The sequence below is a fragment of the Diaphorina citri genome, unplaced genomic scaffold, assembly GCF_000475195.1.
Source record: "Diaphorina citri unplaced genomic scaffold, Diaci psyllid genome assembly version 1.1 scaffold312, whole genome shotgun sequence".
NCBI lineage: Eukaryota > Metazoa > Arthropoda > Insecta > Hemiptera > Psyllidae > Diaphorina > Diaphorina citri.
In genome coordinates, this window is record NW_007377747.1 from 161081 (window position 1) to 176401 (window position 15321).

The 15321-nt window shown below is 40.4% G+C and overlaps 1 protein-coding gene across 1 annotated transcript in view; it reads left to right on the forward strand.

Annotated features, from left to right (window-relative positions):
- The window catches only part of LOC103507429 (unconventional myosin-XVIIIa), a gene marked incomplete in the record, with an annotated part of 97720 nt that overhangs the window by 8183 nt on the left and 74216 nt on the right, over positions 1-15321 (forward strand). Inside the window, 3 exon segments of the mRNA XM_026822286.1 lie at positions 4342-4518; positions 5177-5236; positions 5737-5889. Coding sequence (XP_026678087.1) covers positions 4342-4518; positions 5177-5236; positions 5737-5889 — 390 coding nt within the window.

Genomic DNA, 15321 nt, shown 5'->3' on the forward strand with positions numbered 1-15321 from the left:
ATACAAATGAAAGTGTGTTCACATTGCCAACGAAGAAATATTTGGATACAAATGAAAGTGTGTTCACATTGCCAACGAAGAAATATTTGGATACAAATGAAAGTGTGTTCACATTGCCAACGAAGAAATATTTGGATACAAATGAAAGTGTGTTCACATTGCCAACGAAGAAATATTTGGATACAAATGAAAGTGTGTTCACATTGCCAACGAAGAAATATTTGGATACAAATGAAAGTGTGTTCACATTGCCAACGAAGAAATATTTGGATACAAATGAAAGTGTGTTCACATTGCCAACGAAGAAATATTTGGAAAAAATGTAACTTCTAACGAAGAAAAATTAATGACGAAGAAAATTTCGTGCAGTGTGAACGGTCTGTAAACTTATAATACGTGTCGCCTCTTACGTCTTATTTACTTTCGCGTGGTGTCTACATTGACATATAAGGAGAAATTTATATTCGAGCCAACTTTGGACTATCTCCATCTGATATTATCAGACGTATACAGAGTGTCTACACGGGAGAATGTGGGTGGAGGTTGGCCGATTGATACGTCCTGTGATTTTCTAAAACCTTGATTGAATAGGTACTTTCTGTGGTTTTCCACTTTATCAAAACTCGATTGGGTAGGTTGCTTAAATTCCAAGTGACATTTTTCCAAGCCAGCCTCATTATCTTGGAGGGTAGCGCGCCTGTCTTGTGCCTTGTAAGCGCTAGGTTGTGGGTTTGATTCCCACCCGGTATAAACCCCTTAACAAGCTCTCAGGAATGTAGCCTTCCTTAAAAAGCATTGCTAAGGGACAGGGTTCACAAATCAGCAAATTTCATTTCGGTAGGTGTTGATTTTTTTTTTTTTTTTTTTTTTTTTTTAAAAAAAAAATTTTTCTTTCAAATCCACCCCGGGCGGGAATCGAACCCGCGGCCTAGCGCTTACAATGCAGACGCACTACCAACTAAGCTAACTAGGCTGGCACACTAAACTTTGATTGTGAATTGTGAGCCTAGCCATTAGTCACAAAATCTCGCCTTTCTAGTCATCAAGTCCACAAAATTCCTATATGCCCGGGCCAACAGGTCAGCTTAATTCACCTCAAGTTACCCATGCGTATGTTTACGTAATGGCACAGGTTATGCTGATTCCGTAGTGCCAGCTGTGCCAGAGTATCCGTATATTATTTATTTGAACATATTCACAGCTAAAGCTATAGTATTCGTATAGGCACGTTGAAAAAGAAAGTTCGCACTTAATGTTCATTTCAATAATCAAGCGCGCCGGGAGGCGCGCGAACGTCAAGAGTTCGCAGCACCGCCCGGCCTATATTAACACGAAACAGAATTTCAGTGTTCGCTGCTAATTTGTACTCGGAGGTGAGCGGCAATTTCATCAAACTTTCCTTTCATACGAAAATGGGTCTTTTTACAGCATAGGAGAAGGTCCCGGGTTCGATTCCCACCATCATCGATTAAAAATTTGTACCGTACTCGTTTTTTGATTGCAAATATTTCAACGGGTTACTTTCTGGTGTTCTTGTGTTGACCCAGCACCTAAATGGGAAGTATTGTGTCTCTTCTCGCCCATCTGATGAGAGGCATACTACGGGATGGGAATGCTAGGAGGCTAGGACACAACCATATGAGTCTAATGTAGCAGTTGTTTCATTGCAAGAAGACTAAAATGGCGGTGAAACACTCATCTTTCTTTTAAAGCCCAAAATAGCGGAACTTTGGCTCTGAATAACGACCAAACAATGCCTTCTTGGAACGAAGTTTAAACACTTCTTAACTTTCTAAATTATCTTCTATTCTATAGAAAACTGACACAATAGTCAATCTCAGGCATTAGATAACAAATAATTGAATAGATTTTTTTTCCAAAATAGAATATACCCTGCTTATCCTGCCAGAATGAGACTGAAAAGTCCCTTTACTTCCGCAGTCTAAACAAGGTCTTATGTATTTGCTACAATATTTTTTAATCAAAATTACAACTTTAGCTCTGAATAACTTACCGTACCTCCGGGAAACCATACTTTATACACCATCCACTCTTCTTTTCTCATGTATTCAACAGTGTCGGGGCTCTGATCAACCGGTCCCTCGCGCCATCCACTCATACCGTGTGTTCCCTGCTCCTAGTAAACACCCCCGGGTTTCAGAACCCCGCCTCCACTGGCCACAACTTAAAGTTCTAAATTATTTTCCATTCTATTTTTCGCAGGTATTCAACAGTGTCGGGGCTCTGATCAACCGGTCCCTCGCTCCCTCCACTCATACCGTGTGTTCCCTGCTCCTAGTAAACACCCCCGGGTTTCAGAACCCCGCCTCCACTGGCCACAACTTAAAGTTCTAAATTATTTTCCATTCTATTTTTCGCAGGTATTCAACAGTGTCGGGGCTCTGATCAACCGGTCCCTCGCTCCCTCCACTCACACTGTGTGTCATCTATTCCGACAAAGTAAGTAGAATAGAATAGAATTCATACCTATGCTAAGTAGAATAGAATAGAATTCATACCTATGCTAAGTAGAATAGAATCTTCTTCTTCCTAGCCTTTCTCTATTTAAATAGTGGCCTTCGGGCCAGGTTGACTTTTGATCTACATTTTGAAACTGGGCCAAAAACTAAAGTCCCTACATTAGCGAATATTTTCGAGCTTTTGCAAATTTTCGCCCTAAATAACGACCGAACCGTACACTTCTCGAGCTTCAACCCTGCTGAAACTTTTGATCTACATTTTATAAAGAACCTGTCTGCAAAGGTTGGGCGACCTGGGCCGAAAACCAGATGATCACCCATCCGGATATTAACCTTGCGCAATGTTGCTCAACTTCAGTGATCCATTGGAAACTGGTGCATTTTACTTAGCATCGCCGCTTTTACAGCCGGCTTCAGAAAAGAGATAGAGAGGACGATTTTCAAAAAATCATTTGTTCATAGGAATATTAAGGTGTGTCCACATCCACACATTGTCGACCGGCCGTCAATCGACGTCAATTCCCATTGATCGATGTCGATCGACCGAGGGCCGTCGACTGGGTGTGGACACACCTTGATGGTGTTTCTTTTCTCTCCTCAGGTGGCCCAAATGTTCAAAGGGTGCAGCTCTGAGGACATGCCGGCACACATCTACTCCACCGCTCAGTCTATCTACCGCAGTCTACTCAGTACCAGACGGGACCACAGCGCTCTATTCCTGGGCCGATCTGGCTCGGGCAAAACCACCAACTATCAACACGCACTACGCTATCTAGCCGTCACTGCTGGCTCTGTTAACAAGGTGAGAAAGGGGGATATACTGGAAGAAATCCAAGAAGCACTTCTAGTTAACAAAGTTCCTTAGACAACATGTACTAATTTTCTAATTGTTCTCTTAGTGTTGTTGGTAGTGGTTACGTTTTCGACTACCACGTCCATTAAACTGTGTTAAGGCCAAGGAAACGAGCAGCTTCTTTAGGGCTGTTCCATAGGGAAATAGGGTTCAGGTTGTTGGGTTTTGCTGGACATGCAAACAAGTGATTTTATTTCCGCTCCCGACAGTCTAGTCGTGTGTGTCGGAAAGAGCCTCCGACCTAGTCAGGTCTGAAACTTTTTCAGCCTCACAGACTTTAAAGAAGGAGAAGAAGAAGAGAGAGAGAGAGAGAGAAAAAGCTATAGTATCCGTATAGGCACGTTGAAAAAGAAAGTTCGCACTTAATGTTCATTTCAATTATCATTCTTACAAAAAATAACTTTGAATATCCACACGTTGGTCGCTGAGAGCAAATTCAATAGTTTTGCTGCATTGCGATAGACTTACTTACTTTACTTTACTTTCCGTGTCAGCGATAGACTTTACTTTACTTTTCGTGTCTGCGATAGACTATAGACTGCTTCTTCTTCGCCTTTTCCCGTGTTCCAACAGGGTCGCTGTTTTTCGTCAGCCTCTCAATCAGCCCTAGCTAGGGTGATTGTTTTGGGATCACATTTGGTTTTGGCTACAGCAATTTTACGAGTGGATGCCCTTTGCACTCAACCTTTGCTATTTCTTTCTTTTTCATTACTTTTGTGGATATCACAACATTACTAAGTGCCTCCTTTGCAATCAATATCCATATTTCAATAATCTTTTTACACTGGTTATGCCGCCACTGGTCGCTACTCGATTAAAGTAGCTACTCAGTTGTCCTCACGAGACTGAGTGCACCCCGAACTCTTATATATTTTGACATTGTACATACCTATATTTGGCATTTCATCTTTGTTGGGTTATTGGCTTTGTCAGAAAGCCGGAAAAATTCCATCATCAAATTGGCAGTTTCTTCGGGGGACATTATAGTTAATTTTTCTTTGCTTTCAGTGTAACCCCTCTCAGTACGACACCTGCGAGGACCTCTGCTCTCTCCGGCACCTAAATGAATCCAGCGTACTTCACACACTACGCTGTAGATACGCCTCTAACCTCATTCATACCTATGCTGGCCCTACGTCCATTATCATCAACCCTGTGGCACCCCTCGCTATCTATTCCGACAAAGTAAGTAGAATAGAATAGAATGGAATGGAATAGAATAGAATTCATACCTATGCTAAGTCGAATAGAATAGAATAGAATTCATACCTATGCTAAGTAGAATAGAATCTTCTTCTTCCTAGCCTTTTCCTATTTAAATAGGGTCGGCCTTCGGCCCAGGTTGACTTTTGATCTACATTTTAATACTGGGCCAAAAACTGAAGTCCCTACATTAGCGAATATTTTCGAGCTGTTGCAAATTTTCGCCCTAAATAACGACCGAACCGTACACTTCTCGAGCTTCAACCCTGCTGAAACTTTTGATCTACCTGATTTTATAAAGAACCTGTCTGCAAAGTTTGGGCGACCTGGGCCGAAAACCAGATGATCACCTATCCGGATATTAACCTTGCGCAATGTTGCTTAACTTCAGTGATCCATTGGGAACTGGTGCATTTTACGTAGCATCGCCGCTTTTACAGCCGGCTTTAGAAAAGAGATAGAGAGGACGATTTTCAAAAAATCAATTGTCCATAGGAATCTTATGGTGTGTATCTTATGGTGTCCACACATAGTCGACCGGCCGTCAATCGACGTCAATTCCCATTGATCGATGTCGATCGACCGACGGCCGTCGACTGGGTGTGGACACACCTTAATAGTGTTTCTTTTCTCTCCTCAGGTGGCCCAAATGTTCAAAGGGTGCAGCTCTGAGGACATGCCGGCACACATCTACTCCACCGCTCAGTTACATTTATGCCTCCATGCTTCTCCAAACGGAAAAGTTTTGTTGGAAAATTTCCGTCCTGGCCAGGATTCGCACCTAGCACCTCCGGGCTGAGACCACTCGGCCACAGAGGTGGACCTGGGTTTGTCAGATCGGGCGAGGACCTAGGTATGAAGCTTTTTCCGCCACATACGTTCCGACGGCGCGCGGCGACGGTCTTACAGACCGCGGTTTGAGCTTGACTGCCGGCGAAAACCTTGCTTCTTGGATCAGAATTCCACGCAACCAATAATCTTATCTCTCTCCTCAGATTCTAACAGTGGATAAGTTGAGTGCTATTTGGGTGATATTGGAAGCCTTTGGTTCAGCTCGGACCTGTCTTAATGTGTACTAGAGAAGTAGAGATACTGCTTTCATCATTTTATTTTAAGTTTTAATTTCAGGCTTTTTATATTGTAAGCTCTTCTACACGTATGTCTTCTCTACAGGGAATAATCTTATCTCTCTCTCCTCAGATTCTAACAGTGGATAAGTTGAGTGCTATTTGGGTGATATTGGAAGCCTTTGGTTCAGCTCGGACCTGTCTTAATATTAACGCTACCCGAGTATCTCATATTTTTTCACTGGACTTCGATCAGACCGGACTCATTGCCTCTGCGTCTATACAGGTATGTTCTCATCAATTTTATAATTTGAAGTGTATTTAGTAGTTATCCAGTATCCACCCAAGTTTTTATTATTTTAAAGAGTCTTGATAGAGGGAGCTTTAACGGCCAAGGTCTTATCGTCCCGAAAGCGAAGAGAGAAGGAAGACTGGGTAGAAGAGTTGAGGATAAAATCCGCCCCTTGTCGAAATCGAACTCCTCGACCTATCGGTTACAAGGCAGACAAGGCTACCTTACAAGTTATTGGACATTTTATCACCCTCTGATGTCATTAAGATGTCCAAAATACATGGTCATATCTGATGTCTGAAATGTTGGCGACTAGATAGTTAAGATAGTCTGTCTGAAGATGTCTGACATCTTGGGGACTAGATACAATTGATATAAAGGCAGTCTGTCTGAGAAAAAGTCTCGGTAATTTGTCTGCCTGAGGAAAGCCCACATATCAGAGCCAAAACCGGTCCTAAGATTTCCATCTCTCCTTCTCCTTTTGTTTCTCTCTCTTCCTTTCCATGTTCCTCCACCCATTTGTCATTCCCTCTCTCCCTCCCTCCCCCCTCTTTCTTCTTTCCCTCCCTCTCTTCTTCCTAGAGAAGGACGTAAGAAGGGAGAGATTCTTTCTTCCTTCTCTCCTCCTATCTCTCTCGCTCTCTCCCTCCATCTTCTCCTTCTGTTACCCAATACCAACCTACACATTTGACGTTCGCTGGTCTCTCGTATTAGATTGATCGAGTGGGGTGTACATACATGACTAAGTACATATTGTATGTATTTTACATACTCTTCTCCTTCTGTTACCCAATACCAACCTATACATTTGACGTTCGCTGGTCTCTCGTATTAGATTGATCGAGTGGGGTGTACATACATGACTAAGTACATATTGTATGTATTTTACATATGTTCACATATGTATAAATGGCCAAGTACCTATGTACATTTTACATACAAGTACATATGTATGACTAAGTAACTGACTAGAGTATAATTCCAGCTATTAATTAACATTTTTATTAACACGGAGGACCAAGGTCAGATTGATGACGGTAAAATGAGTTTTAGGAAATTTCTGCGAAGATGAAGATATTTTGTTGGTATGTCAGTGGTAGGTGCTATGTCAGTGATTTATACATAAAATCGATGTTTTTCAAATAGAGTACACTATACACGGGTTATTTTCTATTTAAAGCATGTAGTAGCTTTAAAATTCTTTAAAACATGGTTTTACTACGTAAAGACCCGATTTTTTTCATAGAATATTCTATTTTCATCCAACATACTTAAGTGTACAAAATTTCAATTTAATTGGCCTGGTAATAAAAATTGCCCCAAAAGTTAGTTACAAGATTTGACCGAAACACCATCAACAACAGAGATATCAAATTAAGTAAAACGATGTAAAAAAAAAAAGTCGTTCCTGGGATAGGGCCGGAACAAAATAAATCTTCCCTCTCGTAATCTAAAAGGTCCCTTATTTATTACCCCACTTTTTATTACAAAATGTACACCTATTCTGGTGTACATTTACCAAATACACAAGACCTTGTGTTAGAATGTTGCAATAAAAGGGACTTTTCAGTCTCATTCTTGCAGTATGAACAGGGTATATCAGAAATCTCTTCCTCTTTGATTGCAGGCGAAATCAGAAGAGCAGCTAGCGTCGGAAAAGTCCTGGCTAGACGCAGAGAAGCTATGGCTCGTTCACAGGGCTGGATTCACGCTGGCTCGTCCCCTGTCCAATGCCAGGGACGGGAAGGTCAAGGTCAAAGTAGAAGTGACGGGGGTAGAGGTGACAGTGGATGAGGACGATGTGGAGAAGGTGAGAGGAAATTATTATTAAAAAAAAAAAAAAAAACAACTGTTAATTAATTAATTAATTAATTCAATTTTCTGAATTATTTTAAATACCTACTTCTTGTGCAATAGGTTCTTTTTAAACACTGATGATGCCCGAAAGGGTGAAACTAGTCTGTAAGTTAAGTCATGTTACAATAATATAAAACAAACCTATCAACCAAAACCAGTGAAGAGTAAAAGTTATTTTCATATTTAGATACGGCTTTATTCACTTCACCAGACACTTGGCGGTAATTTTCAAAAATTTCAAAATTTAAAAAATTTGGTTTAATTTTCTTCTTTTAAACTGTTAATTAATTAATTAATTCATTTTTCTGAATTATTTTAAATACCTACTTCTTGTGCAATAGGTTCTTTTTAAACACTGATGATGCCCGAAAGGGTGAAACTAGTCTGTAAGTTAAGTCATGTTACAATAATATAAAACAAACCTATCAACCAAAACCAGTGAAGAGTAAAAGTTATTTTCATATTTAGATACTTAAAATGAACCTTCACAAAGTTACTAAGTCTACCATCAATAAAACAAAAACGAATCAAATCTCAAATTCTCACAACATTACTAAGTGCCTTTGCAATCAATATCCATATGTCAATAATCTTTTTACACTGGTTATGTCGCCACTGGTCCGCTACTCGAATCAAGTAGCTACTCAATTGTCCTCACGAGGCTGAGTGCACCCCGAACTCCAAGCACAGGGCCGAAAAAAACTTTGGCCCCGCCGGAAATCGAACCCGGACCTCCTGCATGCAAGCCTAGTGTGATACCCACTCGGCCACGGAGGTTGTTCTCCAATGCCAGGGACGGGAAGGTCAAGGTCAAAGTGGAGGTGACGGGGGGTGGAGGTGACCGTGGACGAGGTGAATCTACGTTATCGAGGCAGTGTGGACGGTTCAGTTGACATCGATCGACGGCCGGTCGTCCGTGTGTAGACACACCTTAACAGCACGAGGACGTATAAAATTCCTTTTTCTTTGCTTTCAGTGTAACCCCTCTCAGTACGACACCTGTGAAGACCTATGCTCTCTCCGGCACCTAAATGAATCCAGCGTACTTCACACACTACGCTGTAGATACGCCTCTAACCTCATTCATACCTATGCTGGCCCACTGTGTGTTCCTTGCTCCTAGTGGACACCCCCGGGTTTCAGAACCCCGCCTCCACTGGCCACAACCAGAGCGGTGCCAGCTTTGCAGACTCTATTTTTCGAAGATTATACATAGTTTAGTGGACAAATATTAGAGAGATTTTTTTTTCAATATAAATCAGTTCTTATTTATTTTTAACCGTGTACAATAACTCCCTCTATTGCTGATTTTACTCCTTGTCTAAACTGTAGACATAAAAAAAAAAAAAAAAAAAAATTCAATTGGAACTTACCGCCCCCTCTCAACAAAATAAATCATATTTCAAAGACCTCTGGCTCAACTATGGCGACTAATTTGCTGGTTATTATACATAGATAGTTATTTATAGTTATACCTACCTATGAAAAATAGGAATAGGCACCTAAGGTACCTAGGATGTTGCCAAAATTCACCAAACATCGATAGATAGATTTATGATCAATGAAAACATACCAAAGGGAGCACTAATGTCCCTGCCCCCAACCATACATATGTAGGTATTAATAATACATCATCAATAATCATAATTATTAACATAAAAAAAGTGTAGGATTATTCCAAGTTCAAGATCTTAATTATCGATTTATACAGGTTGGACCAGAGTTGCATGAACACCTTGTAAGTTCAGGAAGACATCATTTCTGACTGGTCGATTTTCGATAGAGGGAACTGTAACAGAGGACCTATTATCGTCTCGTAATCGAATAGAAGGAGGACAGGATAGGAGGAAGCCAGCCGTTCCGAGAACGAACCTTACGGTGTGTCCACTGTCCATACATAGTCGCCTTTCAAAGCAGAGAAAACTACCAGCTAGCTAGGATGGTTACTGGTTAGCAGGTCTCCCTGTTTATAGTCCCACAGCTAGACACTAGTCTACTCTCTGTTTAACGGCCCCTAACCAGATTCCTTTATATTCAAGGAGTTTGCTTGATGAAAAAGAAGAGAATCGTATTGAAATATTAAGCGGTTCTCATGTAATACACAGAATGGACTCCTTTGAAACGAAAACCATACGCCTTGGATCAGAATCAACGGTGCATCGCCTTGAAAAATATATATTTTTTTTTTTTTTTAGTGTAATCGATGTCGACTGAATCGTCCACACTGCGTCGATAACATAGTTTTTCCTCGTTGATCGTCCGGTCGGTCGATCAACGAGGAAACCATTACCTGTTTGGAGACACCTTTACCTGTATAGGATAAAGTTCAAGTGGGGTGTGAAGCAAACCCGCGACTTAGCGCTTACCAGGCAAGCGCGGTACCCTTCACACTATCCATGCTAGGTCAGAACTTTTCAGACACCCTGTAGAAGTGGAGTGACCATTTCAAGTTCGTTTGATGTGTGAGCTGTGATGTTTGACTTTACCGTGTAGACGTTCAATTTGCACGGGTTGATATGTGTAGGAGAGGACATGAAATCGCTAAGAAGTCTGATGAGATGAAGAAGAAAACGACGAATAAGAAGAAAAAGAAATCATCAAGAATTCTGTGATGGGAAAAAGGATTAGAGATTAAAAATAATAATAATAATAATAATAAATAATAATGTGAAAAACCAAAATCCACCCACCTCCGTTATTAGCTACACAGCTACATATTCCGCTAACGAAGATAAAAAAAAAACAATTTATCTATTTATTTTTTGCTAATTAAAAACATGTTGGATCAAATATTTTAAATCGGACATTTTATCACCCTCTGATGTCATTAAGCTGTCCAAAATACATGGTCATATCTGATGTCTGAAATGTTGGCGACTAGACAGTTAAGATAGTCTGTCTGAAGATGTCTGACATCTTGGGGACTAGATACAATTATTGATATAAAGGCAGTCTGTCTGAGAAAAAGTCTCGGTAATTTGTCTGGCTGGGGAAAACCCACATATCAGAGCCAAAACCGGTCCTAAGATTTCCAATAAGATTTCCATCTCTCCTTCTCCTTTTGTTTCTCTCTCTTCCTTTCCATGTTCCTCCACCCATTTGTCATTCCCTCTCTCCCTCCCTAACCGGAGGAGAAGCCCAATCGGTCCCGGCCTATACACGATGTGTCCAAGTCTACGTATTGGTCGACAACCCGAAAGATGACAAAGTTCGGATGAACTGTTTCAATTTCAATTTTTTCAAAAGAAAAAAGAAAAAGCAAAAGCAGGACGTAGAGAAATTTCCGGTTCTTCGCGATGCCTGTCTGTGTGTGTATCACGACCAGCCTCGTGACAAGCTAGTAGCCTACCTCATCCACGAGAGAAGTGAGAAACAGGGACTTCTCAGTTATTACCGTATGCCGTTTTACTATCTGCCGGTGGTTCCAGAAGATGAAGCTCAAGTAAAGTCTAACCTGGAAAAATGGTGTGGGGATGAAGAGTTTAAAAACCCAGACACACCCACCAGATTTGAGGCATTTTTCAATGTACAAAATTTTAGCGGTTGTGCTTTGGGAATGATGAAGGTCGCGCTTGCTTAATAACTTAATATGTATTATGTTGATGAAAGACTCAGTAACTTTGTGAAGTTCCATACGAATAGTGTGAAGTTCAGATCCAAATGAACCAAGTATTGATTTAATTCTGCTAGTAGATTAGACTAGCCGTTTTCAACTTGCGACCCGTGGGCCTCATGTGGTCCGCCAAACTTTTCTGTGCGGGCCTTGGCGCTCAGATGTGGCCAGTGGCAAAACAAGATTTGTATTTTCCTTGCGGGAAACTTTTGGAAACGAAACGAATTCCCTTTTGGAAACTGAAATAGCGCCTGTACTAAACCATGGGAAATCCAAGATGGCGGGATCGGTTCCATTTTCGAAAGTTTCCCCGGATGGAAAATGCACCTCAGGTTGAGTATCGCTAGATTAGTTCTTTGCAAATAGATTCTTTATTGGGGAACCCTATTCTCAAATTAGCCTACCCTCTGATCTCAACTTTATTCAATTTGCATACTTTGGATACCAGTAGCTGTGAGTCTCACACTCTCACAATTCAGTTAAGCCAACAACGATGGATTCGAAAGATCCATATTGAACTGAAATGGACGTTCCATTATAAAAATTGATGGTGAATCCTTGAGATTCATATTTGTGTATTGAATTCCATGTGAAATTTCAAGTGTCCAATTTGATGTAGTAATTCCTTTAGTTGCTAACAGATTCAATTTGATGCCAATTTGGTGAAATTTCAAGTATTTAATGTTGATATTCCTTGAGTTAACGTCTGTTTACGGAGTGAATGAATTGTAGATTATGTAGACGGGCAGTATTGCTTCTTAGTTTAGTCATAGATGATTATGCCTAGGCCAAGAGATAGAGAATCAATATGGCCTGTTAACCATAGACACTAGACATGGCCTATTTATAGCCCCGTCTGAATCACCTAGTTTCTTTTTTTCTTTTTTTTTTTTTTTTTTTTTTTTTTTTTTTACTTTCTTTGATAGAGTTAACTGTAACAACGGAGGTTTTATGGTCTCAAAATCGAAAAGAAGAAGGCAGAATTGGAGAAAGCGGGTTGTACCGAGAACGAACCTTATCCGTTCCGGATAAAATCCACTGCGGCGGGAACCGAACCTGCGACCTAGCGCTACAAGGCAGACGCACTACCTTCCAAGCTAACTAGGCTGGCCTGAAAGTAATAATGTCCGATTGGATTCTGCCAAGTAGACTTTTAGTGAAGGTACATAAACGAAGTCTACAGCTGCCAGTGTAGATAACATGAGGTATTTACGTCCATTATCATTGCTTCATACATTAATGATTGATATGAAAGCATTCTCTATACCATCGTCTGGGACCGTGCGAGATTCATAATGTACCTGGAAGCAGGGAAAATTAAATCGTTTGCGAAATAACAGCACATGATACAAAAAGGCAAAATGCAGTTTCTTTGTCTTATTATGTCACAACTTTGGTGCTCACTGCAGCATTGTAGGATTTTCCCAATATCTCAATAATCCTAAATCCAATGTCCATCGTCTGGGACCGTGCGAGATTCATAATGTACCTGGAAGCAGGGAAAATTAAAGCGTTTGCGAAATAACAGCACATGATACACAAAGGCAAGATGCAGTTTCTTTGTTATTATGTCACAACTTTGGTGCCCACTGCAGCATTGTAGGATTTTCCCAATATCTCAATAATCCTAAAGTCCAATGTTTACCTACCATGCTGGCACCGGTCGCTATGCGCAAAAAGGCAAGATGCAGTTTCTTTGTGTTATTATGTCACAACTTTGGTGCTCACTGCAGCATTGTAGGATTTTCCCAATATCTCAATAATCCTAAAAGAGGGATCGGGCTTCCAATCGTCTAGAGAGGTTTCAAAGTCGTCCGCGAATCTGAGGCAGAGACCTATGAATTGGCCTGAGGGAATGAGACAACATTGTTAAAATTATAAATTTTAAAATGGTTTCGTGTATTTTAAAACGTGAAATATTCAGGAGATACAGGAGAAATATTATGATCAAACAAAAAACAAATGGATTCTTGAATGAAGAAAAGTAACTTTTAGGCGGGGATGTCTAAGCTCGAGGCATTTTTACCACCGAATCTCTTGAAATTTCATATTATACTCTCGAGTTTTCAAATAATTGAGAATAAAATGAGGATTAAATGCAATACCTTGGCTGGTCTTTCTGTTTAGCAAGCGAACGCCTTGACCACTACGCTATTGATTGAAGAAGAAAAGGGACTTTTCAGTCTGATCGACAAATAAGTTCTATCTGCCGCGATAAAGGCACTTTTCAGTCCGATTTGGGGCTGGATGAACACCAAATTCTGGAACAGGGTCTTACCTTTGGACACAAGGGACCCAGAGCTGCAAGCTTCTATGCTGGTAGATTCCAATGTAATCACCACTGCAGAGCAGGAATCATTTTCCATGAATAAAGATCTGTTCAGTCCCCATGTAGTCTGAAAAAAGAATATATAGTATATACCTCATTTATACTGCTGGGGTGAGACTGATCCCTTTAAAATTTAAATTAAAATAAAAAGATAACGTGATAGAAAGTAAAAATTAATCAGCACATATAAAAGTCAGCCTAGTTATGTAGCTTGGACGCTACCGTGCCTACCTCGTAAGCGCTGGGTCACGGGTTCGATTCCCGCCCGGTGCGAACTTTATCCTAAACAGACAAGGTTCGTTCTCGGAACAGCTGACTTTCTCCTGTCTTCCTTCTCTCTTCGATTTTGGGACGATAAGACCTTAGTGTTACAGTTCCCTCTAAATATAAAAAAAACCCTCCCTGAATGCCCTGTAAACAGTAAGAATTACTCACCAGTGGCAAAGGATTGAGGGGAACACAGATCCCCATATCGTCCACCGTCAAATGCAGAAACAGCGTTCCCATCGTCGTTTGTGTGCATACATTTCTGCGCACTTCTTTCTGCTCCTCCGCAAGCGCGCTTGCATACTGGCATTACTGGCGCTACCTAGCGAGGCAACTGTCTGAAGTCTGACGTCACACATCTTTGAACTCTTTCATTAGAACGGAAAATGAAAATTGAATTTTCGACCCTTTACAGTTATTTTTTTCGGAGTTCTGACCTAAGATTTGAAATTTTCACTACTTTTTACGTAGGAATCGACCATTTATTAATTATGTTTACCCATTTGCAACTGCTCCATTCTATTGATGGGTATTGATAGATGGATGGGGATAGTATTTCTATGCAAAATATTTCACCTTCTATTCAACTAGCCTACCTGAATCTTGTACAGTTACTCTGCTTGTTCATAAATAAAGGGCGGGGTACAAAATTGATTTCTAATCATTTTTGGGGTGGGATGGAGTTTTGTTTATTTTTTGTGGCACTTGATTTATTTTGGGAGGAACGACTTGGCAGGGTCTTTTTTATGCCAGTTCTGACCTAAGATTTGAAATTTTCACTACTTTTTACGTAGGATTCGACCATTTATTAATTATGTTTACCCATTTGCAACTGCTCCATTCTATTGATGGGTATTGATAGATGGATGGGGATAGTATTTCTATGCAAAATATTTCACCTTCTATTCAACTAGCCTACCTGAATCTTGTACAGTTACTCTGCTTGTTCATAAATAAAAGGCGGGGTACAAAATTGATTTCTAATCATTTTTGGGGTGGGATGGAGTTTTGTTTATTTTTTGTGGGCACTTGATTTATTTTGGGAGGAACGACTTGGCGGGGTCTTTTTTATGCCACGAAGTGATATTTTTTGGGGTTTCATTTTGGTTTATAGTTAATAAATAGTAGGTACAAAATGTTTAAAACAAGTGTTTTTTCGTGGACTTCAAGTTTTCCATATAGGTATTATTATGTTCGATGCACGCAAACAACCACTAAATCAACTCTAACGAGCTAATTTTTCAACTGTCTGATCTCGACCGCAGAGAGGCAGTATAAAAGACGGTAGGTAAAGGTATCCCTAACATATAAACTAAAATAGATTATACCTTGTTCATCCTGCCAGAATGAGGCTTTAAAG